The sequence below is a fragment of the Rattus norvegicus genome, chromosome 3 (genome assembly GCF_036323735.1).
Source record: "Rattus norvegicus strain BN/NHsdMcwi chromosome 3, GRCr8, whole genome shotgun sequence".
Lineage (NCBI taxonomy): Eukaryota > Metazoa > Chordata > Mammalia > Rodentia > Muridae > Rattus > Rattus norvegicus.
Window position 1 is genome coordinate 150551387 of NC_086021.1, and position 25496 is coordinate 150576882.

Sequence of the window (25496 nt, forward strand, 5' to 3'; positions counted from 1 at the left end):
CACAGGATATATGCTAAAGAAAGAAAGGCAAAGTGAAAAAAGTTGTCATCTTCTTCCTCTGATTTAATGCCTTCATCTTGCCATCTAACACTCCCCTGCACTGGCACTTATTAATGGCATTTCTACTCTAAGGACAACACTCCAATTCAAGCCGCTCAGCAGAATGCCAGAAGAACTCAAGCCCACCAGATCTGAACATCATGGTACCATGATAAATTAAGAATTAAGAATTAAGAATTAAGAATTAAGAATTAAGGACACTTCACAGTGTTGCAGGCTATTTGATCTTACTGAGAATCCCAAGACTGAGCTATTTACTGGAAAACCTGTTTCTAGTTGTGGTGTGGTTCAGCCTTAGCACACCTTTAAGCCTTCTGGCTGGAATACAGACAAACCCTGACTGCACACCTTTAATCTCAAACAATGAAGATAAAGTTAATTTATAGAAGGAAGCACCATGTTTTAGAATGACTTCTAACTGTGGGACAAAGTGATGAATTAGAGAAAGATTTGACAGAATGACTCAGAGATAGGATTAACCCAACTCACAGGAGAAAAGACAGGGAGGAGAGGTGACATAAGAGAGCAATGCAGAGAGAGAGGAGGCAGTGTTACTGGCACAGTTATAGAGTAACAGGTTGCAGAGAGAAAACAAGCTACACACAGGTGAAGACAGAATGAGCCAACAAATGAAAAGCAGCCAGAATATTAGAAAATATTGTGAAAGTTAGTATGAGGCCAAGCAGAGCAATTCAGTCAGAGGCCAAAAGAGAAGCCAGACTGAGTCAGTCACCTTAGAGAGGAGTTTGAAAAAGAATGGTTGAGTCAAACCAGCCAGCCAGAGTTCAGAAAGAAGAAAAAGGGTGAGCTAATTCAGTAGTAAGTCTCAGAGGATGAAAATAAGGCCTATATAAGATTTTAGGGAAGCTAGAAGCTCAGCCTAGGTTAGCAGATGGACAAAGTAAGCTTCAGAGATGACAACTATTACAGGAGAATTTATATATATATATATATATATATATATATATATATATATATATATATATATATATAATTTTACACTGCAGGGAAGAAAAGTCCTGTAATCAGCATTCAATGTCAATTTACTTCTATGGCTCTCTTAGCAAAAGTCACATCTGAGATAAGAAAAATCAAAAGTTTAGTTCTAATATGACCACTACCCAAAACAGGCATACTTTAAACTGAGTTATCCAGTTAGGTAGGAGAAGTGAATAGGCAAGTAAGCAAGTGTGTAAGTAAATAAATAGATTCATGTGAGACATTAGTAACATTTATTATTCAAACCACAAAAGAGTTAGAGACATAATTACAGCCATGTAAAGAATTTCAGAAAGCTCAATAAACTAGCAATCCTTCTTTCCTGGGCAGCAGAGAGGCAAGGTCACCCAGAGTTAGATGTTAAGCTCTAGGCAGAGCTGACATTGGAGAGTACTCTTTTAAGAACTCGGCAGTTCCAAGAAAATACAAGGTAAGTTTAGAATATCTTGCTTAGAAAGTAAGCCAATGTTTGCAAAACAATGTCAAGCCAAAAGACCTAGAAGCCACCTTGAAGGAATTCACACTGGCCAAATCTGAAACAATTTGAATGTTCAAAATAAATAATGGCCAAATAGCAGATATTAAATACAGTGCTAAATTATGTGACTCTGCTCGTGTAAATGTATAAAGGCACAAACATCAAGAAGAAAAAGCTTTTCCACACACTCAAAATTCAATTGACAAATGCAAAAGAAATGATAAGAAAATTATCTTTTTGTAACCAACAAAATAATAATTTTCAGCAAGATTTAAAAAAATAGTTTCTGAATCAGTGAATCAACTACGACAAAGGATAGAACATTGATAATCAGAGCACCGTCCCAGCACATTTATCTAAAACCAAAGCCAGGGGAAGAAACTTCACAGAGAAAAGGCAGAGGAAAGGAAGGTCCACCTTTACCAGGGAAACAAAGTGAGCAGCATCAGCAGCAAACAGATAGAAATCTGGGGTGGAAGAGGAGAAAAGTACAGCACTGTCAGAAATGCATCATACAGAGAGTCCAAGTCACTCAGTGGGAGAGAGAGCCCTTGCCTAGTGTGCCCAAAGTCTGACCTCAGCACTGCCGGCAAACAAACTGCATGACATCAGTGTAATTATGGAAAAGACCAGAGAAAGCCTATATTTAAGACATACTGCAGTATATCTGATGCATTCTTTTCAATGTTGTAAGAGTCCAGGAAAGAACAAGGATGGGGTCCAGACTAAAAAGGCTAGAGATGTGGCCGACCATGGCATGCACACTCAATGCTGATCTATGAGGGCAGGTGGCCAAACTTGAATGGAGTCTGAGGCTAACCATCAGTTTTCTAATTGAGTAGCTGTACTGAAGATGTTTGGAGAACCTCCCTAGTGGAGGGAATATACACTGATGTATTCAAAGAATATTGAACCCTGTCACAATCTGAACCCCAGATGTCCGGCAGAGGCCATGTGCTAAATGTTGTCTCCTGAGTTTGCAGCAGTTGGGACCTGCAAGAGGTGCAGTCTCCTAAAAGATCTTTAGAGAGTTCTGGTGCACTTCTCTCTTGCCTTTTGTTTTCTGGCCACAAGGTAAAGAGTTTAGCCCACCAGAGGCTCAAAGCCAAGCAACCAAACCTTCTTTTCTCTTAGCAACTTAGTTTCAGAGAAAAAAAGCAGGTTGACATGTATATTTACTTTAACATGGCTCTATAATTAAGTTCTGTACTGATCTTGACACTTTTTTAAATAGTACTGCAGTTGTTTTGCATATAATTGGACCTACTTATTAGAAGGACATAAACATTACAAATAAAATATTAAAGGAAATTACCATATTACATTTTTTACTTGTAAAGAGTACTCTTTAACTTTAAAAATCCTCTAATGCTTAATCTTCCTAACAATTGTAAATATTCATAAATATGTGATGTTCAATTCAACAGACAGTGGGCGTTATAAAGCAGCCTTCCAGCAAGACAGGAAAGGAGACATAATGAAGAGACAGCTTTACCCTCTGGGTCCCTAATCAGTAAAATGCACATGCTTCCCAGTTCCAGCTTGCTGTCTCCATACACACAAAACCTCTGAAAAGCAGAACCAGATACCTTGATTTAGCTGTGTGGCATCCACAATCTGAACACCATTCACAGAGCACTGGGACCCACTCAGGGGTATCAGAGTCACAGTTCCCCCAGCATTCTCAAAGACACAATGCTCACTTTCCAAGTCAAGGCCATGAAGGACTAGGAGAGAAAAACAAAGGAGAAAGTTAGGCTCCACTTTGGTGTATGCTATTATGATTCCCACCTATTTGTTGAATTTCCATTTTGAACACATCTTTTATTTTTCATAGAAGTGCTGTAACATACCTTTTTAGTGAGAAAATTCTAATCTATCAGTCTGTAACATCGAGTGGCAGAGACAAAGAACCACTGACAATCACCTCAAAGAGTCTGGCTCTCTGTTTATAAAAACGTAAGCTGCCATGGCAGCTTCTTCTTCCCAAAGGACAACACAGTTACTAGCTTATTTAACAGAGAACCTCTGCTCACTACTGACAAACTTGCACCAGCCACAGGGAGACACAAGAACGAAAGCATCTGTGGGCGTATAACCCATGAGCACCTCCACACTTACAGATAATGCTTCCCAGAAACAGAAAACAGAGGTATGGCATGGCCCCAAGGAGGTTCTAAGACAGTAGTTCTCAACCTGTGGGTTGCTACACCCTTGGAAAACACAAATACATTGCTATTCATAATAGTAGCAAAATCAGTTATAAAGTAGCAACAAAAATAAATTTATGGTTGGGGTTCACCACAACATGAGAAATAATGAGAGGTCAGTGCATTAGGAAGGTTAAAAACAACTATCCCAGGAGCTTCCAAAGGCTTCGCTGGGGTGCCTACTGCCACAGCCTGTGCAGACTCTGAAACCTCACTGATGGTTATCTGGTCATCTATGACCACCTCTCAGATAAACTAGTTTCTTTAGGAGTAGCTCTCACATTCTCTGCAGAACTGCAACAATGGATGTCTCTGGTCAAAGACCATTGTCTTTACTAACTGCCATCATACATGGCTACTCCCATAGACAAAGGCATAATTCAAACAAGGGGCTTGATGCCAAAACACATTTAAAAGTACTTGAGTCTAGAGGCATCTGGAATTGATTTTGGCTCTCCCCATCTCTAGGAATACTAAGTGTACACAGAAACATGTGACAAGTGGATCATTAGCATATACTTGATTGAAAAGCAGGTTCCTCACCAGGAACTCTAAACTTACCTTGAAATGGTGTAACTCTTCCCCCAATCACCACTGTGCTCCTCTACACGTTGACACCAACTCAGACCACATTCTCCACCACAGACCTGTCTAAGGGATGCTCAGAACACTAAATGCTGCCATCTGTTCAGGCTGATTGCTAGCTACCTGTATGCCTTGTGAAGACTGGAGAACACCCAGGAAGCCATGCCTTCTGATAAACGCCTGGCATGTGCTCTCATGCTTTGTGTAGAGAACTCTCTAAATCCTGCCTTTTAAAGGACCTGGGATCCTTTATCCATGTCTTCTGGCTCATTTCCATCAATCACGGTGGCAATACAGAGTGACAGGTGTAGAGTGATTTAAACCACTTTACCAGCAGGGTAGAGAATGAACATGAAGTGGCAGAAAGAAGTCATACTTTAATTTTGTTCACTGGGTTAACCATCCTCGATATTCAATTGGGTTGTAATCAAAATTACAGATACACATATAGTGAACAATATGCTTCAACATTTTCTCTAACTATATCAACATCAATCAGGAAAAAGAGATTGTTCATTATCTACGGTTTTTAAAAATAATCTTACCAATATCTTGCTCTGTTGAAGCATCTTCTCTGCCAACGTAAGTCTGACCTTCCTGAGAAGTAAATTCAATAATATTCGTTAGTGAGTGCAGGAGGACATCCTGCTGCTCTACGTCTCATCCTACCTTGATGCAGTCCACTGCCAGGTAACAGAATGAACAAGGTCTCAGGTACACAATGGCCTCAGTGAGTTTAGGGTACTGAATACTGACATGACATCCTTTGAGGTCTGCTAAGTACCAGCACCAATGCAAAAGCAAAGTGCTCAAAAAGTAAAAGCTCTTACAGTCAGCTCAGGGCAGCCATTTCAAGGATGACTCCGATCAGTGGACAAGGGCTTTATTGTGTCCAAAGATGTATGACACAAAACTCAAGACAGTAGGACAATGCCATTCTGAGACTTAGATCAGAGAAAAGCCATTAAAATTGAGGTCACAGAGGCAGCCTTTGATAACTGATAAGGAACTCTGATCTCTAAAACAGTGGGAACTGTTCAGAACCAAGACTGACAGTTTAAGAGGAAGGTATCACATAATTACCGGGCAGAACCCGCAACTATGCACATAGCAAGTCCCAGTTCTTGTTCCTTCCTCAGTTTTCCTACCTTCTTTCCTTATCTTCCTTTTTATGATTCTACAGGAAAGAAACCAAAATGGATGACTCATCATTTAACTTCAGAACTCTATATACACAGGAACTTCAAATACCACTGAATCCCAATGAACTGTAGAAAATCCCCAAAGGCTCAAGGATTTGTTGTATATTCTTTAATAGTTGTATTCATGGCCATAAAGTATTATAATAAACTTGCTACAGTCTAAGGGGAAATTTGGAAACAAAATTAGAATGTTCCACTTAAGCAGTTTCTACCTTCAAGTGATACAAGATGATTCCTGTACTCAGAAGGTCATCATCAATGCCAATCAGGTGAGGCAGCTCAGAGTCCAGAACCACACCAATGCCCTCTTTCCTAAGGGCTAGGGTTTGCTCCTAAAATCAGGAGAGAGAAAAAAAAAGATTATTTGGGGGAAAGACAACTTCATATTAGGTGTGTCTTTAGATATTTGAAGTAAGTAATATTTTACTTCATATAAAAAAAACAGAAAGAAAAATAGATGTTAAAACCTGGCAGGCAGTAGGCAAAGTGAACTTGGAGCATATAAAATGTTCAACATAAAATGAATTAAACTCTTAGTTTGATATATATAACCTTTTCAAAGTCAATCTCAAGGCTCATCTTTTTAGCAAGGACTTTACAATCACCCTCTATAAAGTATCTTTTCTCCCTTCGTCATACCTGCACTTTCTTAATAGCTAGAAGTTTAATTAATTGCCAATTCCTCTCTCTGGTCACCAGGATATACTGAGCATGCTTTTGAGATAGCAGATCCCCAACTAAGTTCTGCAGCTCTGCATCAGAGAAACCCTCAACACTGTATATCATCTTCAAAGGGATTCAGACCTCTCTGCATACTTACACACACATCTAACAGTTTTTCCCACTTCATCCACAGGAGTGGTTTAAATGGAAAATGCTCCCCACCCCACCCCCCAAAAAAAGTCTTAAGTATTTAAACATTTGATCCCCAGTTAGTAGCTCTGTTTTGGAAGGTGTAAGGAATACAGCCTTGCTAGAGGAAGTATGTCATTGAGACCAGACTCCTATTCCTTCTAATTTGCTCTTTTCTTCCTATTTGCCATGTAAGGGGTGAGCTCTCCTGTCATCATGGAGGCCCTATGCTGTCACATCTCCTCATCATGATAGACTCTTACGCCTCTGAATTATAAGTAAAAATAAACCCTTCATTCTACAAGCTGTCTTAGTCATGGTGCTTTATCCAGCAACAGAAAAGTAACTACAAAAGCACAACACCCTTAGCTTAGCTGAACCCTCCATATGTCCCCCAAGAGAGATATGTCTATGCCAAATCTTTCTGTACTTCCAAATTCCTCCCTGCCACTCTCTTGAAACCACCTCCTGGAGGCTGTCAATCTTGGACTCTACTCACACTCACTCCCTGAATGATGACTCTCACCCTGACTCTTGACTTACCAGCCATTCACATCCTGAGAACTCTTCAATTAAAATTGATAGGACATACCTCTTCCTTAAATTCCATACTTGTATACTTACACCTGCCTAGCTCAGTATCTTTAGAGAAATAACAGATTGTTAGCTCAAACTTAACACATTATTAAGAGTCCTCAAACCTGTAGACTATCCACCCCAGCAAACGCCAATCTTCCTTATAACTCATTAGTCAGATGAAAACCCTTGACCATACGTCACTTCTTTCTTTCTCTAAATTTCATACCTATAGTGTTGAGTCTACCATCCAAATGTACCCTAGGTCACTACTCAAAACTATTTTGGCCAACCCTAAGCCATCATTACCTTTCATCTGGATCACTACAACGGCCCAAGTCATCACTTGAATTCATAGCCAGAGAGATGTCAGAACAGGTAATTCTGCTCAGAGATGCTAAATGCTCTCTACTGTTGCTGAAACACTAAAGCCTTTATAATGCTTTACAAGTACAGCTCGGCCTCATCTGTTCCTATCCTACACTAATCTCTTGCCACTGCCTCCTGTAGTTCCCAAACTTGCCGGCCAGCTCAACTGTAGGACTTCATCGCTGATGGCACTTCTACTTTAGCGGCTACAGCATTATCTGCCATTGCTCTTCTATTTCTTTCCTAGAAACAGTGTTTGTGCACCTTACTGCTACTGACACTTATAACTCATCCTTACCTACTGGTGGACATGAGACATTGTCCCTGGCCGCTATTCTCAAATGTGGGTAATAGCTTAGATCTGTGTAAGGTAGTAGCAGCCAAAAATGCCCCCAGCCTTCCATGTGTCCCCTGGATACACAACAGCCTTGGTATATAACATGCCCATCACTTCTTCATGTCTCCATTCAAAGTCCCTCACTCCAGCCCACTACTAAACAGCAAGGCCCAGCCTTCCGCATGCCCACTTGCTTCCCTCTTAAGCAGCTCTGAACCTCACATTTTCCAAGGGACTGAGGGGGTAGACATAATAAGTTAGGGCAGTGTGTCATATATAGGGTCAGAACAATCCCGCAGAAACCAACAGATTCTTATCTTTACTCCATATTTGCACAACTGGTCCAAAACTAAATCGAAAGCTCTGGAGAATTTCAAGGTGGGAAACTGACAGATTCCAAAAGATTTAGGGTAAACATTTCAAATGAAATTGAGCTGAACTAAGTTTGAATGAAATCCTCTGGAAGTGTGAGGCAATGTTGTAGACATGATGGTACCGGGTGGCAAACCTTAGCTACTGTGCATGTTTTCCCATCAGAAATGACTCCTGCGGAATATCTCTCCAACTTTCACTTGCCATCAGGACACATTTCTCTATCTCACAGCTGACACCTAAGCATGCTACGTTTTCTTTCAGGGAAGAATCTATGTACTACGGTGCCATTTAATCCAGCAAACAACAGACTACCTAGCATTTCTAAGCAGAAGATTCTAACCTCTTAAGCAGTGTCAAAGCAAAACTCAAATACTGAACTCAAAGTGGTCCTTGGTAAGTTCAGGGACGGAGTATGAAGAGTGGGGAGTCCCTAGGAACTTCCTTCTGTGGACATTTAGATTTCAAATGCACACTTGGAGACCTGAAGTCACACAGAGGGTAATAGAATGAAGGGACCCAGAAACATGGATATTTAAATTAAAAAAGGACACATAAAAATCACCATTTGGAAGAAAGTAATTTAACTTAACAACCATTAAATAGATATGCAGAGAAACAGTCACCATGTAAGTTAAGATTCTAGAAAGAGAAATGAAGCATACCATTGCTCCTCAATTATTCCTCCTATCAGCCAAGCTCTCGTTCCATGGCTGGGAACCTCAGGCTTGAGGTCGGGAGATTCAGTAACCTTGATTTATGATGCCAAGGCTCTTGCAAACCATGGCTGAAATAAGCACAGAACAAGCCCTATTTCTACCTCTCAGGTTGGTAGGATCCATGCCTTTCCTTCTGATGATGGAATTTCAACAGAAAAGAGACACATGATATATCTTTTTTAAGATATATATTTTGGAGGAGAATTTAACCACTAAGTTCCATCTATAAAAGAATGCCCCACTGCAAAGTCTGGTCTCTGAACCAGGTGATAGTGCTGTACAAAGGAATAAAGCTCCAAGGGGACAAGCTGGCTCTGCCATAGACAGGAAAGGGAAGAGGCAAGTGACCTAAGTCCAGAGACATATTATGTTAGCTCTTTACAAAAGCCATGGATATGAATCATATGGGAGGTGGGGAGAAAAGAAAAGAAAGGAGAAGAAAAGAGAAAAGGAGACTCTGAAAAAAATCATAACAGCTATGACTTAAACCAGAAAAATCATTTTGGATTACATCCAAGTTCACTGTAATGTTCTTTACAAAAAATAATGAAATTGCTTTTTTTCTTCTTTATAGTAAGTTTCATAGACTTTGGAAGCCATTGGAAATTCACAACTTTGGAACTGTTAAGTCAAAAGCATTACTTGTATTACTTGTTCCCACTCATCACACACACACACACACACACACACACACACACACACACACACACACACACACACACACATGACATGGACAAAACCTGCACCCAGGAAAGATTTCCAGGACTAAGAGTGGGGCAGATGAATTTTTGATTAATGCTGCCCTAAAGCGCCATGACATTCAGGCTGCATTCAACTACATGATATTATAAAAGTGTCACCTCATAAAACTGAAAATGAGGGTTTAAATCATTGCTCAAGTGAAAAAGTAATTTCAGACAAAAATATCTATCACATATAAAATATTTATTGAGTGGCATCTACTGTTATACATAATTTATGAAACACCTCTTGGATAAGACAGAATGCTTAACATAGTGGGGCTGGCTCCCTCCCATAACTCCTGGCACAATGGGCCTCAAAGAAAGAAGAAAAATATGGAGAGTTTCAGATAGCATATGGGGAAAAAGCTTTCAGTCCGCTGAGTGGAGCTGCCTGAAAAGAGAACCTCAGAATAATCAGATGTGCCGAAACAGCATCAGGCCATTGTAAAGAATGTGCTTCTCACATTTACAAAAAACTAAAATATCAGCTCAACATGTGGTGCCTCAACTTCCTGACATCTATCTAGGTAAAATATGTAGAATGTAAACCACCACATGTTCAGTGTTGAACATGAGGCGGATGCACCTTGCCAAATTCTGCAGACTTCAGGAGTAAGGCAGAAGGTTCTAATCAGGGTTTCCTAAATTCTGAGAGAACTCCACCAGGACACAGTACACTGTAGGGAAGTGAAGAGTGCTCAGTTTCTTAAATCATGTCTTTATCCTTTGTTTCTCACATTGAGTCCTGTAAAATCCAACCCAAATAACTGAGTAAGGTCAGACTAATAGGAGGTTACCCTGCACTAGGGGTCTAAAGCAATGACAGAGGAGACACTTAGTCCGAGCTCCTGGCTCACATGGAGTCTGCTAAGGGCAGGCAGCCATGCCAGGGTCATCTCCAGTCCCCAGGGGTGCCCGTTACTTGGTATGGAATGATTTTCAAGTGGTTGTTTTTCTCCAAAACAACGAAAAATAGACGCCAGGATTTTGGGTCTTACATATTTTACCAACTAGTGACATTGTATAACTCTGATTCACAGAAAGTACAGCTATCTTCTGCAACCTAGAGCACAAACATGGGCAGACAGAAACATGAGGGGACCTGCCTAATATGGGTGGGAAGGGAAAAAAAAATCAAGCAGACGGTAAGACTTCTATAAAAATAAAGCCTGTAGCAGAGGTTATCCGTCAATTTGAAAAGCTGCACATGATTTACTCTAACAGATGGAGAAGAAATTGAAGTATTTGTTGTCTTTCGATAAAATGCATCTTTATTCTAAGAAATATTTGATAAAATATCCTAAGTTGAGAAAAGACATTATGGGACCAGTTGGGTTGGTTCATCTTTACTGTTAAGTTGAGTAGATTTAGACCTACCATGGAAATGCATCAAAAGTTTAACTGCAGGGGATGACCCATTCTTGAATGTGGAAGCCATCACCACATGGACTGGAATCTTGGACAAATACAAAGAAATCAAGCTGAGCCCCAGAATCCATTACTCTCTGCTTCCCGACTATGGGTGCGATGTGATTGGCTGTCTAACACTCCTGTCACTGTGACTTTTCCTCCATGACTTCCTGCCATGTAGCCCACACCCCAACTGTGAGACAAAATAAACCCTCCTATTCTTAACTTTCCCTGGTAAGTATTTTGCCACAGCAAGTAGATAAGTGGCTAATGACCCTGGTCTACTATGTACATATATTTTTCATCCATGTTTTTAAAAAAAGATCAGCTTCTGTTTGGAATTGTGTTTCTCCTTCCTGAGAGCTGAATGCCAGCAGCAGTGCCACTTTGTGGCAGCAAGGTGGATTGCACTTCCTTTCCCTTGAGACACTAAAGACAGGACAATACTGTTTCCAGGAACTGAATCTCTACTGACCCTATTGAGACAGGTTGACTTTTAGTCCATGGCAGACGTTGACTTTCCAAAGATCCTTGAAATTCAATAGTGTGATTAGGACAGACCTGAGTTGAAGAGTCTCTCTATTTTCCTGGAACACGATGCATTATTCCCATCTGCGCACTCAGTTTTTCCATTTTCTGAAAATTGCCCTGTCTTACTTTCCATCCTTTGTGGCATCTACTAACTGTCTACTCGGGGAGCAGCAATCAGCCCAACATTGTACTGTCTCAGCCCCCCTCTTCTAGCTTCCAGCCATGTTAATATCCAGATCATTTCATCTGTGTTCACTCACATTATCCAGCATTTACTCTAGTAACTTGATTTTCAATGCATCTATTATTTTCCTTGAGGTTTCTAATTTTATTTATTAGTTCTACAATGATGTCGTTGTCTTAGAACTCAACATCATTCTTCAGTCTATAATCTTTTTCCTCTCCCCTGCCTTTGATTATCATCTTGCTTTGTTTGTTGAGTTCCTGTTCTCATTAGCCTGTTCCATGGAATGAAATAACCATAAGGCTCCCCCCTTCTTGCCTTGACACATGTTTTCATCTAGATAAGGATTGTTTTCTCTTTAGCAGACTTTATGATTCATAGTCATTCTTTCTCCCCACTGCTTTTTACATAGCTGTCCTATTTCTTTCTTCTCTAGAGAATCCCCTATTGTCACCACAAGACTCCTATTGTGTCATATCTATGACCCCTCTGGTCAGAAGACTGAGTGGTCTGTACTGTTAACAACCATTTTTCTCTAACTAGAGGCATCAAGAAAAGAGAGAAGAGCTTGCAGAGGAACCTCGGACACTCTGGGTTCTACCCTCTCTTACGTGAATTGTCCTCTATGGAGCTCCTTCCTTCTGCTTGGGAGAACCAATTCCATGGGCTGAGGGAAGGTCAGTCCGGCTTCCTGACCTTTCACCAGGACTTTTAGTATCAGCTGTTTACACTTCATCCCAGTCGCCACCATCAGTACTGCTATTGCGCTTCAACAACAGAAAAGAGCTGCCTCGTTACTCTCAAGACTGGAGATTGTGTGGTGATGGTGTGTTGGTGGTGTGTGTGTTCTACGTGTGGTGGGTCTGTGTGTTTGTGTGTGTATGTTTAAGTTCCTTCTAATATGTACCTGGTATCTCAGTAAGATACTTCTTATTAAAAATATAAGTTGCCATTTTGACTAGCAAGTTTCGCTAATAATTTATATATTTTATAATCTACAAATGTTAAATAGCCACTGTCACAACAGAAAATGACCTAAGATCCAGGAAGTAAGTCCAACGTGACTAGTACCCAGAATCCATCATTTCTTGAGTACTTTTTCCCACTAACAGAAATGAAATGGTTGTAAAAATTATCAAGAAGTAATCAAATTGTCAGCTGCCTCAGCTACATGTGGTGCATACAAAACCTGTAGGAGCCATGAGGAAAGCGGGGAAGAAATGCCCTGGCCACATGCTTTAGGGGCCATACTTCAGTTTTCATCTTTCCAAAGAGAACACAATGAATAAGAACATTTGTTGGCATGTGTCATGTATGTGCCAAGCTGCCTGCACCGCATGTGAAGGATCCAAGGAAAACAACATTTGCATAATAATCGGATGAAGGAGGGAGGGGAATTTAAGACTAGAAATGTAGTAAGATTAGCCTCTGTCATCAGAATAAGGCTGCAGGGAGGAGGATCAAGTAGGAAGGCAGAGTAAGAAGTTCCCACTTTAGCAAAAGAGAAAAAGTACTAAGAGTCAACCTACAGATCCTTTCATCTCTGTCTCAAATCACAGAACAGACCATCATATCTGCTTTGCCTGTGTGACACGGCTGTACCACCTACAGCCTTCAGTCTCCACAAGCCCTCTCTTGGTCTTAGTCACCTCTGAAAGGGCCATGACTAAACATGAAAGGTGGCTCCTCCTCCTCCTCTCCCTCCTCCTCCTCTTCCTCCTCTTCCCCCTCCTCCTCCTCCTCTCCCTCCACTTCCTCCTCTCCCTCCTCTTCTTCTTCCTCCTCCTCTCCTTCCTCCTCCTCCCCCTCTTCCTCCTCCTCTCCCTCCTCCTCCCCCTCCTTCTCCTCCTCTCCCTCCTCCTCCTCTTCTTCCTCCTCTGCCTCTTCTTCCTCTCCCTCCTCCTCCTCTTCCTCCTCCTCCCCCTCCTCCTCCTCTCCCTCCTCCTCCTCTCCCTCCTCCCCCTTCTCCTCCTCTCTCTCCTCCTTCTCCTCCCCCTCTTCCTCCTCCTCTCCCTTCTCCTCCTCTTCCTCCCATTCCCCTTCCTCTCCCGCTCCTCTTCCTCCTTCCTTTCCTCTTTTCCTTCTCTTACTACCATGCAGTAAATTCACATACAGAAGTTAGAACCATCTTCTCAAGGTCTGAAAAAGCGAGATGAAAACCCCACAACAGCCTCCCTTCCAGTCATTGAAAGTGAAACGATGCCCTCATCTTACTCAATCTGTTCAACATACAACTCTCTGGCCTATTCTTCTCCACTCTCAATATGGTTCCTAACATCCTACCATAGTGGCTACCACCTCGGGATGGGGCCAATGAACGTCAAACTGTTGAGCAGTCTACAGGGGCCAAGACTGTCCTTTTATAGCATTGCATTTGTGTCCACTGACATGCAAGCGTATGCATGGACCTCAACACTTCAGTGAAAATGGCTAGAATAAGTCAGAAGCAGGGAGTGAATCTAGCTAAAATTCTAATACACAATAAAAAATGACTTAACGTGTCTGTACCATCAACTCAAACCTGGGACAAGATTATCACCTATGATATCAGAGAAATCGAAGGGGAAATGCGAAAGCACTATTTTCTCATGACTTTGAAACAATCCCTTTAGTACTCTGTTCAGGGGAGCATCTGAACACATGGACTCAGCTGGTGCAGCTCTCGTCTGTTCTGTGGAACTAAGAAATCTAACTGCAGTCCAGGCAGGGCTGGCTGTGGCCTCTCTACAGTAAATATTGTTACTAGTGTCCTTTACTGAACAGAAGCTCTCAGGGGAGTTCCATTTCCATTATACTCCCCACTGCAGGGACATCATTTAAGCACAAGACCTAAGTGTTGGCATACAGCTAGAGAAGATACCGTATAGGTTCTTTTGATGAAACAGTCCTCTTTGCTGAGCAAATCATCCAGATGCTGATATTTAAATTATGCAAAATACATAATACCAATTAAAGAAATTATGTGTGAAAATATGCAAGAGCAAATTTCCTCACATTAATATTTAACTAGACTTTTTAAGTGGAGCAGGATCTTATGATCACAAGTACTTTAGTATATTTGACCTAAATGGGAGCCTAAAATATCCAGGAGGATACACAGACAGCTCTACAAGGGTATTTTCTATAAAGCACAGACTTTCACATATGGCGGGGCAGCTAAACGCAAGGATTATTTTAAGTGGAATGCTGTATTCTAGAAAGCCTCAATCTGACAAGGGCCTTAAACTCTTGTCTTCTAAAGCTGTTCTGCTCTTGTTTCTCAGCCATGGTATATGCCAGGCTTATCTCTGCCTCCCAGCTTTTATTCAAAGGATCATGTCCTCTGGTTCCCCCAGGAATCCTTCCAGCTTCTCACAGGCTCCTTCTAAAAGGTTTGCCCATGCCTATACTGGTACATAAGATCATCTCTAATGAATGGGCCCCTTTGCTTCTTCTCCATAGAAATAAAAATCATTTAGTTTTTAATGGAAAAGACAGAGCATAACCCCCTTTCCTCTAACAACATAATATTCAACTTGAATGCCAAAACCCAGTTAGTCCCATGAAGCAAACTGTTCAAATAGCTGAGGAGTGGAGGACTGGCGGGAACTCACATCCACACAGAAGGGAGTCTTCATTCAGGCAAAAACTAAATACAAGGAAATGAAGGCAAGCCCCGCCAGGAGAGAGAAAGCCAATGCCAAGCCTGTGCACTGACCAAACATACTGTCCTCTATGAATGGGATATGCCAATACCTTCCAGATTGTCTGTCACCCAAGTCCAATCACTCTAAGAGTTCATGTCACCTACATTACAGCTCAGCTCAACTTCAGAAGGCCCTCAGTAGCTGAGAATAAAAAAAAAATATCTTGGTCACGTAAATATACTCATGGTCAATTGTATTTTCCCCAAGTATTCCTGGAAGTGATACACTACACTTGGAAACATAATTAGTAAACTGTCAGTAAGATAAACTGCAGTGAATCAAAAGGGCATGCAAACTCAGATTATGCAGGAAAGGGTGTTCCAAAGCCCAAATATAATTTAGAGTGCTGGCTGCACAGACCTTGGAAGTTTATTAAAATAAGAAACATGATCCATTTTAAGAAAGAAATCATGTTTGAAAGCTTTTGAAAAGAAAGGCACATGTGACTAACATTATAGAACGTGTCAAGGGTATATGAAATGAAAGACAAGGCATAAATTGTGTTTGCTGGTCTGAGCACCAGCAAGAAAGCAGCACAGCCAACACAGTCTACCTGGACTGCATTTATTTTTGCTAATAGGAACAGTGCTAGCAAGACACTTACCTAATATCTAACACTCATAAACACAACTAGTCCTGCTTCAAAAGGAAGCCAATTTCTATGCCATCACAAAACTCAAACCTCCAGTCATGAAAAACCTATTTACAAGCTGGGTGTGGTGTACTCACAGCACTCAGGAGGCTGAGGCAGGAGGATCATAGATTTAGCTGCACAATTTATTGAAATGAGACGCTGTCTCAGACAATCATGTAAATGAACATTTGTTTCTAAGGTTTGATAAATTGGCTATCATGTCATTGTGGGAAAGCTGATTGGTAGTATCATCTAGTTAAATGATACCTATACCATGTGATTCAGCATTTCCACCTCATAGCTGTATGGCAGAGGAGATGGCCAACTATAATCACAGATTAGATCAGGCTCAAGTGCTGAGTGTGATTCTTATGTTACCAGATGGCTGAAAGGAAACCCAAAGTATGTATATCATGACTTGTCAAATATATGAAACTGAAATCTAAACAATGTTTTACTAGAACATGTGATCCATGCTCCTTCAGGTATGTGCTGTCTCTGGCTACATTTTGTTACAGAGTTGCTCAGCTGCAACATGAGTAAATGGGGCTGCAGAGAGCAACTGCAGCTTCTCCATGGGTTTTGGTACCAAGCTTGCCAACTCCAGCAACTATATATACAAGAGTCCTCGAAAAGATGGGCTCAAAGCAAAACCCAGTCAGCCCCCGTACACTACCCAGATATACATGAGAAGATTACAATAAGTAAATTTCTGGAGTTTGTTTAATGAAATAATACATGGTTGGCCCTCCATAGCCATTTCTTCCGTATCTGTTCATTCAACTACAAAGCAAAAAGGTATCTGGGGGTTAAAAAGTTCAAAAACGCTGAATTTGCTGAAGACGAAACACTACACCCATTTCTCATTTTCTTTAAAAAAAAAAAAAGTGACACAAGTTGTGCCTTTCTAGAGACCCCTGTGTCTCCCAGCAGCTCCTTAGCTAGGAGTGCTTATCACGAGGCTTGTCTTTATACTGTGCAGTGAAGCCTTTCAGTGACCGTGCTGAACATGACGGCTTCCGTTCTAAATATACCCTACAGAAGAGCAGCCCACACTTGGGAGGCAGAGGCAGGTAGGCAGATCTTTGTAAGTTTGAGGCCAGCCTGAGCTATATGGTGAGATACTGTCACAAAAAAGAAAGAGAGAGAGAAGGAGAGTTGGGAGAGGTCTGTGTCTTCCCACAATGTCAGAATTTATTGAGTAACAATAAATTCACACAGAAGGGTTGTGTCAATGGCAGCTGTTTGGGAGATATAGAAAACAGAAGAAGAGCAGCACACATGGCGGGCATCTATCAAAGGACTGAGCATCCTCAGGGTTTGATGTTATGAGTCTTAGAGCCAATTGTTTGGATAAACCAAGATACACGGTACAGTAATGAGGAAGACTGGCCATAGAAATCACAAGTAGGATTCTAATAAAGCATACAGAGAAGGAAAATGTTTTTACTTTAACAAAGCTTTCAAAAACAACCAAAATAGTCTTGCCATATAGAAATCAGAATTATGGTTCCCTTCCAGATAGTAACCGGAAATAAACACTGGGTAGTCAAAGTGTTCAGATTTCATGCTAGAGTATGCGTCTCTTCATTTTTATTTTGGCTACCAGTTATATTCAGTTTATGAATGATTTAAAATAAGTACATGATTTTGCAAAGGTTTGTCCTATGTTAATAATTCAAAATGATTTTTTTTTTTTAGCTACAGCAGTGGAAGCAACTGAAGAGAAACAAGGTTAGTGATCAGGAAACAGGGGCAGGATGACAGAGGACAGAGGACAGGTGACCGAATGCTCACTCAGTGTGTCAGCTGGCACATCTGCCTGGGAGCTGCACTCGCTGCTGCTTTTGCAAGCACAGACTTAAGAATAAAATGAGAAGCTGGCACAGGCCACCTGGCACTGAAGAAACAATACTACATATTGCTTCAAAACACCAATGGATATCGGCATGAAATGTAGGGTTTCTAAGATGTCAGTCTCAGGTGACTGAAACGGTTAAGAAACCCAGACACTGCCCACATTAGGAGGCACTGTTTTCTGCAGCCCACCAAAGGTTAATTTGGTCTTCTCAGAAATCCTTCACTGTTTATATCAATATGAGGAACAAACCCAGCCACAGCAAATGCTATTTAAATCAAGGGTTTGCACATTACCCACTTTCTGAAAAGCTTTCTCCCCAAATGGATGATATATATTTTCTTTGCTCTAAGGGGTAAACTTCTATAACAGCAACAAATAAATAAATAAACAAACAAACAAATAAATAAATAATAAAAAATAAAAATACTGTTTTGGCAAATGCTTCTCTCGGGATAACATCAGAAAGTGAAGCTCCACACAGTCACAGGGCAATTACCTCTGTTGATGTAAAGCTACCATCCATAACTCATCCTGCACAAGCTTGTAAAAGCTAAGAAGCCAGAGCACACCAGAAAAAAGCACTGTACTAGTTTCCAGTTGCATGTTCACAGGTCAGGAGTCTGGAAATGGGCTCTGTACACTGTGCCCAGGGTTTCAGGACCACAGCAAAGCATGACCCATACCCACAGTCTCGTTTGAGAGTCAATGTCCTATTTTAGTCGTTCAAGTTTCTGATGGCTCTAGGATTGAAGTCCTCCTTCTAAAACTGTTTTGGAAGATACCTGCAGGTGATAGTCAGTGATCCTCACAAACGTCAGCCTGTTCTTCAGATCCACCAGGAGACTCCAGATGCCATGGTAGACTCATCATGATGTAACCTGCTCATGGCCTGGGACCTCTGACTTTCCACTAACTTTGGAGGTATTTATAGCAAGAGTAGGAACAGGTCAGCTCAGAACCTGTCTACCATAAATGGGATATAAATCCATCCACCTAAGGTGTTTCTTGTGTATGTGTATGTGTATGTGTATGTGTATGTGTATGTGTATATGTATATGTATGTGTATGTGTATGTGTATGTGTATGTGTATGTGTATGTGTATGTGTATGTACATACATGAAGACGTCTAAGATCAACATTTAGTCTCCATCTTATCTTGTCTTTGAGACAGGGTCTCTCACTGAATCTGGATCTTGCCTATTTGGATCAGGGATTCTCCTGTCTTTGTCACCCAGTGCTGGGGTTACAGGAGCCCATCATGCCCAGCTTTTACATGGTTCAGGTGACTGAAGTCAGATCCGCATACTTGTGCTGCAGGCACTTGCTAGACTGAGGCAGCCCCTAATCTTGATGTTTATAATTGGCGAAGCACCTCTAATTTTTTTCTTAACAAGTTAAATCTTAAGTTTCATATAACAGCTGAAACTAAACTACACTTTCCTGCTTTTGATTTCAGTAATAAAACTGTATGTACATTTACCTACACATTTATCCATCCAGTCACAATAAACCAATTACACAAACAAACACTCAATTAGAGGAGACTAAGACCACATTTTCACCACATCTACTCCATGGACACTCCCTGAAATAACCCAAGAGGCATAGTTCTCCATGCACAGTCCCTCCTACTCCCTCAACTTTCATGTCAATATTATATAAACACAGGCTACTAACCAGACACTAACAATAGGAAAAACATTATGTTCATTTATAGAATCTATGTATAAAGTTATGTATCAATAGAAGAGACGGGTTTGTGCAGAATTCTATCAAACCTTCATAGAAGACCTCATACCAATATTATCCAAACTATTCCACAAAATTGAAACAGATGGATCACTACCGAATACCTTCTACGAAGCCACAATTACTCTTATACCTAAACCACACAAAGACACAACAAAGAAAGAGAACTTCAGACCAATTTCCCTTATGAATATCGACGCAAAAATACTCAACAAAATCCTGGCAAACCGAATCCAAGAGCACATCAAAACAATCATCCACCATGACCAAGTAGGCTTCATCCCAGGCATGCAGGGATGGTTTAATATACGGAAAACCATCAACGTGATCCATTATATAAACAAACTGAAAGAACAAAACCACATGATCATTTCATTAGACGCTGAGTAAGCATTTGACAAAATTCAACACCCCTTCATGATAAAAGTCCTGGAAAGAATAGGAATTCAAGGCCCATACCTGAACATAGTAAAAGCCATATACAGCAAACCAGTTGCTAACATTAAACTAAATGGAGAGAAACTTGAAGCAATCCCACTAAAATCAGGGACTAGACAAGGCTGCCCACTCTCTCCCTACTTATTCAATATAGTTCTTTAAGTTCTAGCCAGAGCAATCAGACAACAAAAGGAGGTCAAGGGGATACAGATCGGAAAAGAAGAAGTCAAAATATCACTATTTGCAGATGATATGATAGTATATTTAAGTGATCCCAAAATTTCCACCAGAGAACTACTAAAGCTGATAGACAACTTCAGCAAAGTGGCTGGGTATAAAATTAACTCAAATAAATCAGTTGCCTTCCTCTATACAAAAGAGAAACAAGCCGAGAAAGAAATTAGGGAAACAACACCCTTCATAATAGACCCAAATAATATAAAGTACCTCGGTGTGACTTTAACAAAGCAAGTAAAAGATCTGTACAATAAGAACTTCAAGACACTGAAGAAGGAAATTGAAGAAGACCTCAGAAGATGGAAAGATCTCCCATGCTCATGGATTGGCAGGATTAATATAGTAAAAATGGCCATTTTACCAAAAGCAATCTACAGATTCAATGCAATCCCCATCAAAATACCAATCCAATTCTTCAAAGAGTTAGACAGAACGATTTGCAAATTCATCTGGAATAACAAAAAACCCAGGATAGCTAAAGCTATCCTCAACAATAAAAGGACTTCAGGGGGAATCACTATCCCTGAACTCAAGCAGTATTACAGAGCAATAGTGATAAAAACTGCATGGTATTGGTACAGAGACAGACAGATAGACCAATGGAATAGAATTGAAGACCCAGAAATGAAGCCACACACCTATGGTCACTTGATTTTTGACAAAGGAGCCAAAACCATCAAATGGAAAAAAGATAACATTTTCAGCAAATGGTGCTGGTTCAACTGGAGGTCAACATGTAGAAGAATGCAGATCGATCCATGCTTATCACCCTGTACAAAGCTTAAGTCCAAGTGGATCAAGGACCTCCACATCAAACCAGACACACTCAAACTAATAGAAGAAAAACTAGGGAAGCATCTGGAACACATGGGCACTGGAAAAAATTTCCTAAACAAAACACCAATGGCTTACGCTCTAAGATCAAGAATCGACAAATGGGATCTCATAAAACTGCAAAGCTTCTGTAAGGCAAAGGACACTGTGGTTAGGACAAAATGGCAACCAACAGATTGGGAAAAGATCTTTACCAATCCTACAACAGATAGAGGCCTTATATCCAAAATATACAAAGAACTCAAGAAGTTAGACCGCAGGGAAACAAATAACCCTATTAAAAAATGGGGTTCAGAGCTAAACAAAGAATTCACAGCTGAGGAATGCCAAATGGCTGAGAAACACCTAAAGAAATGTTCAACATCGTTAGTCATAAGGGAAATGCAAATCAAAACAACCCTGAGATTTCACCTCACACCAGTGAGAATGGCTATGATCAAAAACTCAGGGGACAACAGATGCTGGCGAGGATGTGGAGAAAGAGGAACACTCCTCCATTGTTGGTGGGATTGCAAACTGGTACAACCATTCTGGAAATCAGTCTGGAGGATCCTCAGAAAATTGGACATTGAACTGCCTGAGGATCCAGCTATACCTCTCTTGGGCATATACCCAAAAGATGCCCCAACATATAAAAAAGACACGTGTTCCACTATGTTCATTGCAGCCTTATTTATAATAGCCAGAAGCTGGAAAGAACCCAGATGCCCTTCAACAGAGGAATGGATACAGAAAATGTGGTACATCTACACAATGGAATATTACTCAGCTATCAAAAACAACGACTTTATGAAATTCGTAGGCAAATGGTTGGAACTGGAAAACATCATCCTGAGTGAGCTAACCCAATCATAGAAAGACATACATGGTATGCACTCATTGATAAGTGGCTATTAGCCCAAATGCTTGAATTACCCTAGATACCTAGAACAAATGAAACTCAAGACGGATGATCAAAATGTGAATGCTTCACTCCTTCTTTAAAAGGGGAACAAGAATACCCTTGGCAGGGAAGAGAGAGGCAAAGATTAAAACAGAGACTGAAGGAACACCCATTCAGAGCCTGCCCCACATGTGGCCCATACATATACAGCCACCCAATTAGACAAGATGGATGAAGCAAAGAAGTGCAGACTGACAGGAGCCGGATGTAGATCGCTCCTGAGAGACACAGCCAGAATACAGCAAATACAGAGGCGAATGCCAGCAGCAAACCACTGAACTGAGAATAGGACCCCCGTTGAAGGAATCAGAGAAAGAACTGGAAGAGCTTGAAGGGGCTCGAGACCCCATATGTACAACAATGCTAAGCAACCAGAGCTTCCAGGGACTAAGCCACTACCTAAAGACTATACATGGACTGACCCTGGACTCTGACCTCATAGGTAGCAATGAATATCCTAGTAAGAGCACCAGTGGAAGGAGAAGCCCTGGGTCCTGCTAAGACTGAACCCCCAATGAACTACACTGGTGGGGGAGGGCGGCAATGGGGGGAGGGTTGGGAGGGGAACACCCATAAGGAAGGGGAGGGGAGAGGGGGATGTTTGCCGGGATACCGGGAAAGGGAATAACACTGGAAATGTATATAAGAAATACTCAAGTTAATAAAAAAAAAAAGAAGATTGCATACCTAAAAACAATACAAAGTATTAGCAGTTAAAGAAAGAATGATCTGTTACCAAATTCAACTCCTGTAATCAAGATGGCACCCACAGCCCATGCACCATGATAGTGCTTCTCTGCCGCTTGCTTTTTTTTTTTTTTGACTCCTAAGAGGATATTCCTAAGATCTAACAACATCAGAAGATGGGAAGTATGGGCTTGCTTTGTGCATCTCTTAAGGAAATATGTTTTGTTCTCATTCTGATTCTTTTAGACAGTAAGCCCTTTGTCATCTTAACACAGGACAGCACTCACTATACACATTAGGGCCCTGTGCTATTTTGCAAATTATTTGGGTTCATGTCTTAGGACTCTTAGTGAGCTTGAGCACTGACGAGTGCACTAGGACTTTCAAGTCTTATGCTAGGTAGGGTCTGGGAAAGCAGGGTCTCTCATGCAACTGACTTGTGACCCGGAACTTGGATAATAAGTTCGTAAACTTGCTTGTCTTGGTTGTTATAGGACCAATGGTGCCTATCTCATTGTGCTTGTAACATTAACTAAAACAATACACACAAAGCACTCAGTGCCCTACAGGGCCGATGTGAAGTCTATGCAAAACTTCTTCAATGTAACCTTGCCAAAAGAATAGACATACGTAATTTATTTACATTATTATAAAAGCAATAACAAAATCTTTGGGTTTGGGTTGTAAATGAATCTAGATTTTGGTTAACTTGATTGAGGTTAAAAATCTTTTTCTGGAGCCAAAATGAATGGAGAGTTAGATTTCATGCATGTACTTACAAGTTTTCAAGGAAAAAGAAATGAGCACAGATGATACTTGAACTATGATGGATTTATATCTCAATAAAGCCATCTGTGTTCACCATACATAGGGTTAACCTAAAGTGCATTTGGTCACCTAACTATGAAGCACCCACCTTTAGCAGCACACGCTCTCCTTAGTGCACCCTCCTCCTGATACCACTATGGGCTCTAGGCTGCAGCTCGTTACTATTTCTGAGCCCTGAGATGGTTACGTACATTAGAGCTAGCACAGTCAAAACTAAAAATTCAAATATAAGTAAAGGTTTTGATGAATATAAATTGTTTCGTCTCCATTGTAAAATGAAAAATGGTAAGTAGAGCTATGTATAATCCAACTGACTGTATGTCATGAGTATACATACTTATTCATTCTTATCTCCACTCCTCTCCAAGTGCATAATAAATGTGCATACAACAGCTAATGCTCAAAAACCATGACCTTAGAAAGGACCAGGCCTCAGAAGTGAATACATGTATGAACCTATAAATTTATTTATTCGTTATGATATAGACTTAAATACACACAGACACACAGACACACACACATACACACACACACACACACACACACACACACACACACACACACACTCTAAACAGAGTCACTATCCAAAGGACTCTACAAAACTAACTTAATAGTTTTAAATGAACAACTGTTTAAGTTACAACTGGCTTACATTTCTAAGTACTCTCAAATGTATTGAGTAGCAGAGATGACTTTTTTCTAGAAAAGTTGATTTTGATGTTTCTGTGACATTTTGTATTGAAGTCTGCACTCCTAAAAGACAACATGTGTAAGGCTCTATTTCACATAAGAATGGGGAACTCATGGATGGTCTGTAAAACATTACAGTAAATGCAGAAATTAAACTCCAACATTCAGAAATCTTAAAATCCATTCAACAGTAACTTTACAAAGATCGACTCTAATAAAACATTAGAGTTTATGCTTTTGTGCATCCCTCTTTTTCCTTCTTATTATCTTGCAATTCATTTGTATTGCACTTACAGAAAGGCAGTATGCAGTGGATTAAAGTTCAAAAAGGACCAGAAACTGACCACTGATATGCAGATAACCTGCTTCCTGTGGGAATCTGCCAACACAGCCCACCCCAGAGGAATGCAGAATTCCTTGCTGCTACCCAGATGTCTACAGTACCCATAAAGAGTGACAGTTAAGGCACAGGAAAGAATCTGTCATCTCATAGGAAAAGCAGTTTGTCACCTTTAATGTGAACACAATTTACCTTTGTGATTCAGCTAAGCCATGAGGAAACAATCGGGATAGCTAAAAATCAATTCTTTGCTAAAAGATAAATTCAAAAGTTTAGGTACAACCATAAAGGAACCAACCCCACTGTGGCCACAATAAGAGCCATGGCAAACGTCAGATGATTCCAAGGGCAACAAACAGCCCTATGGTCATCATCGAGCAACCAGACTGGGGTTAGCTTTCACTTTAATTAATCTAATGAACCGGTTGCTTGGCTTTGGAAGGCATTTTTAAATGTCACTGCACACCTCAGGGCTGCAAGTCTCTCCTGTCCCATCTTGATTCCATTACCTCTTGCCCATAGTGACATTTTTATGTCTGCATCCACATATGCCATGACAATGTGGTCAATTTGTGCTTTATTAACCCAATTAAAATACAGACATTTTACAGAATGGAAATTTACAAAATTAGAACAATTTCCTAAAATAAACTATATCTGCAATTTTTAAAAAGTATGTGAGAATACAGCTTCCAGATCTGCTTATCTAAAAAGGCTAAGAATTTAGATGCTAAGCATAGGAAATGCTAATCCAATTATATGATCATATACACCACTTAAATCCTAGGAATTGTATTAATTTAGTGTTAAGCATAGTAGACATGCTGGCTCTCCATAGGCTGTTCAGATCAGATCAGAGAAAATTCCGAGCAGTACTAGACATAAAGACACCTGACTGTGCCCTTGGATTAAATCCACACACATTCACCAAGTCTGGCCTC

At 40.6% G+C, this 25496-nt stretch overlaps 1 protein-coding gene across 15 annotated transcripts in view; it reads right to left on the reverse strand.

Moving 5' to 3' along the window:
• Nucleotides 1-25496, reverse strand: part of Kif16b (kinesin family member 16B) — a 279523-nt gene that overhangs the window by 123154 nt on the left and 130873 nt on the right. For all 15 annotated transcript variants that reach the window (XR_005501888.2, XM_063283800.1, XM_039105043.2 and 12 more), the window contains 3 exons: nt 5747-5866; nt 4878-4929; nt 3127-3264 (listed from right to left, as the gene is read on the reverse strand). Coding sequence is in view for 14 of the 15 variants with exons in the window: in XM_063283800.1 (XP_063139870.1) it covers nt 3127-3264; nt 4878-4929; nt 5747-5866 (310 nt within the window). In the remaining variant the exon portion in view is untranslated. The remainder of the gene's footprint in view (nt 1-3126; nt 3265-4877; nt 4930-5746; nt 5867-25496) is intronic.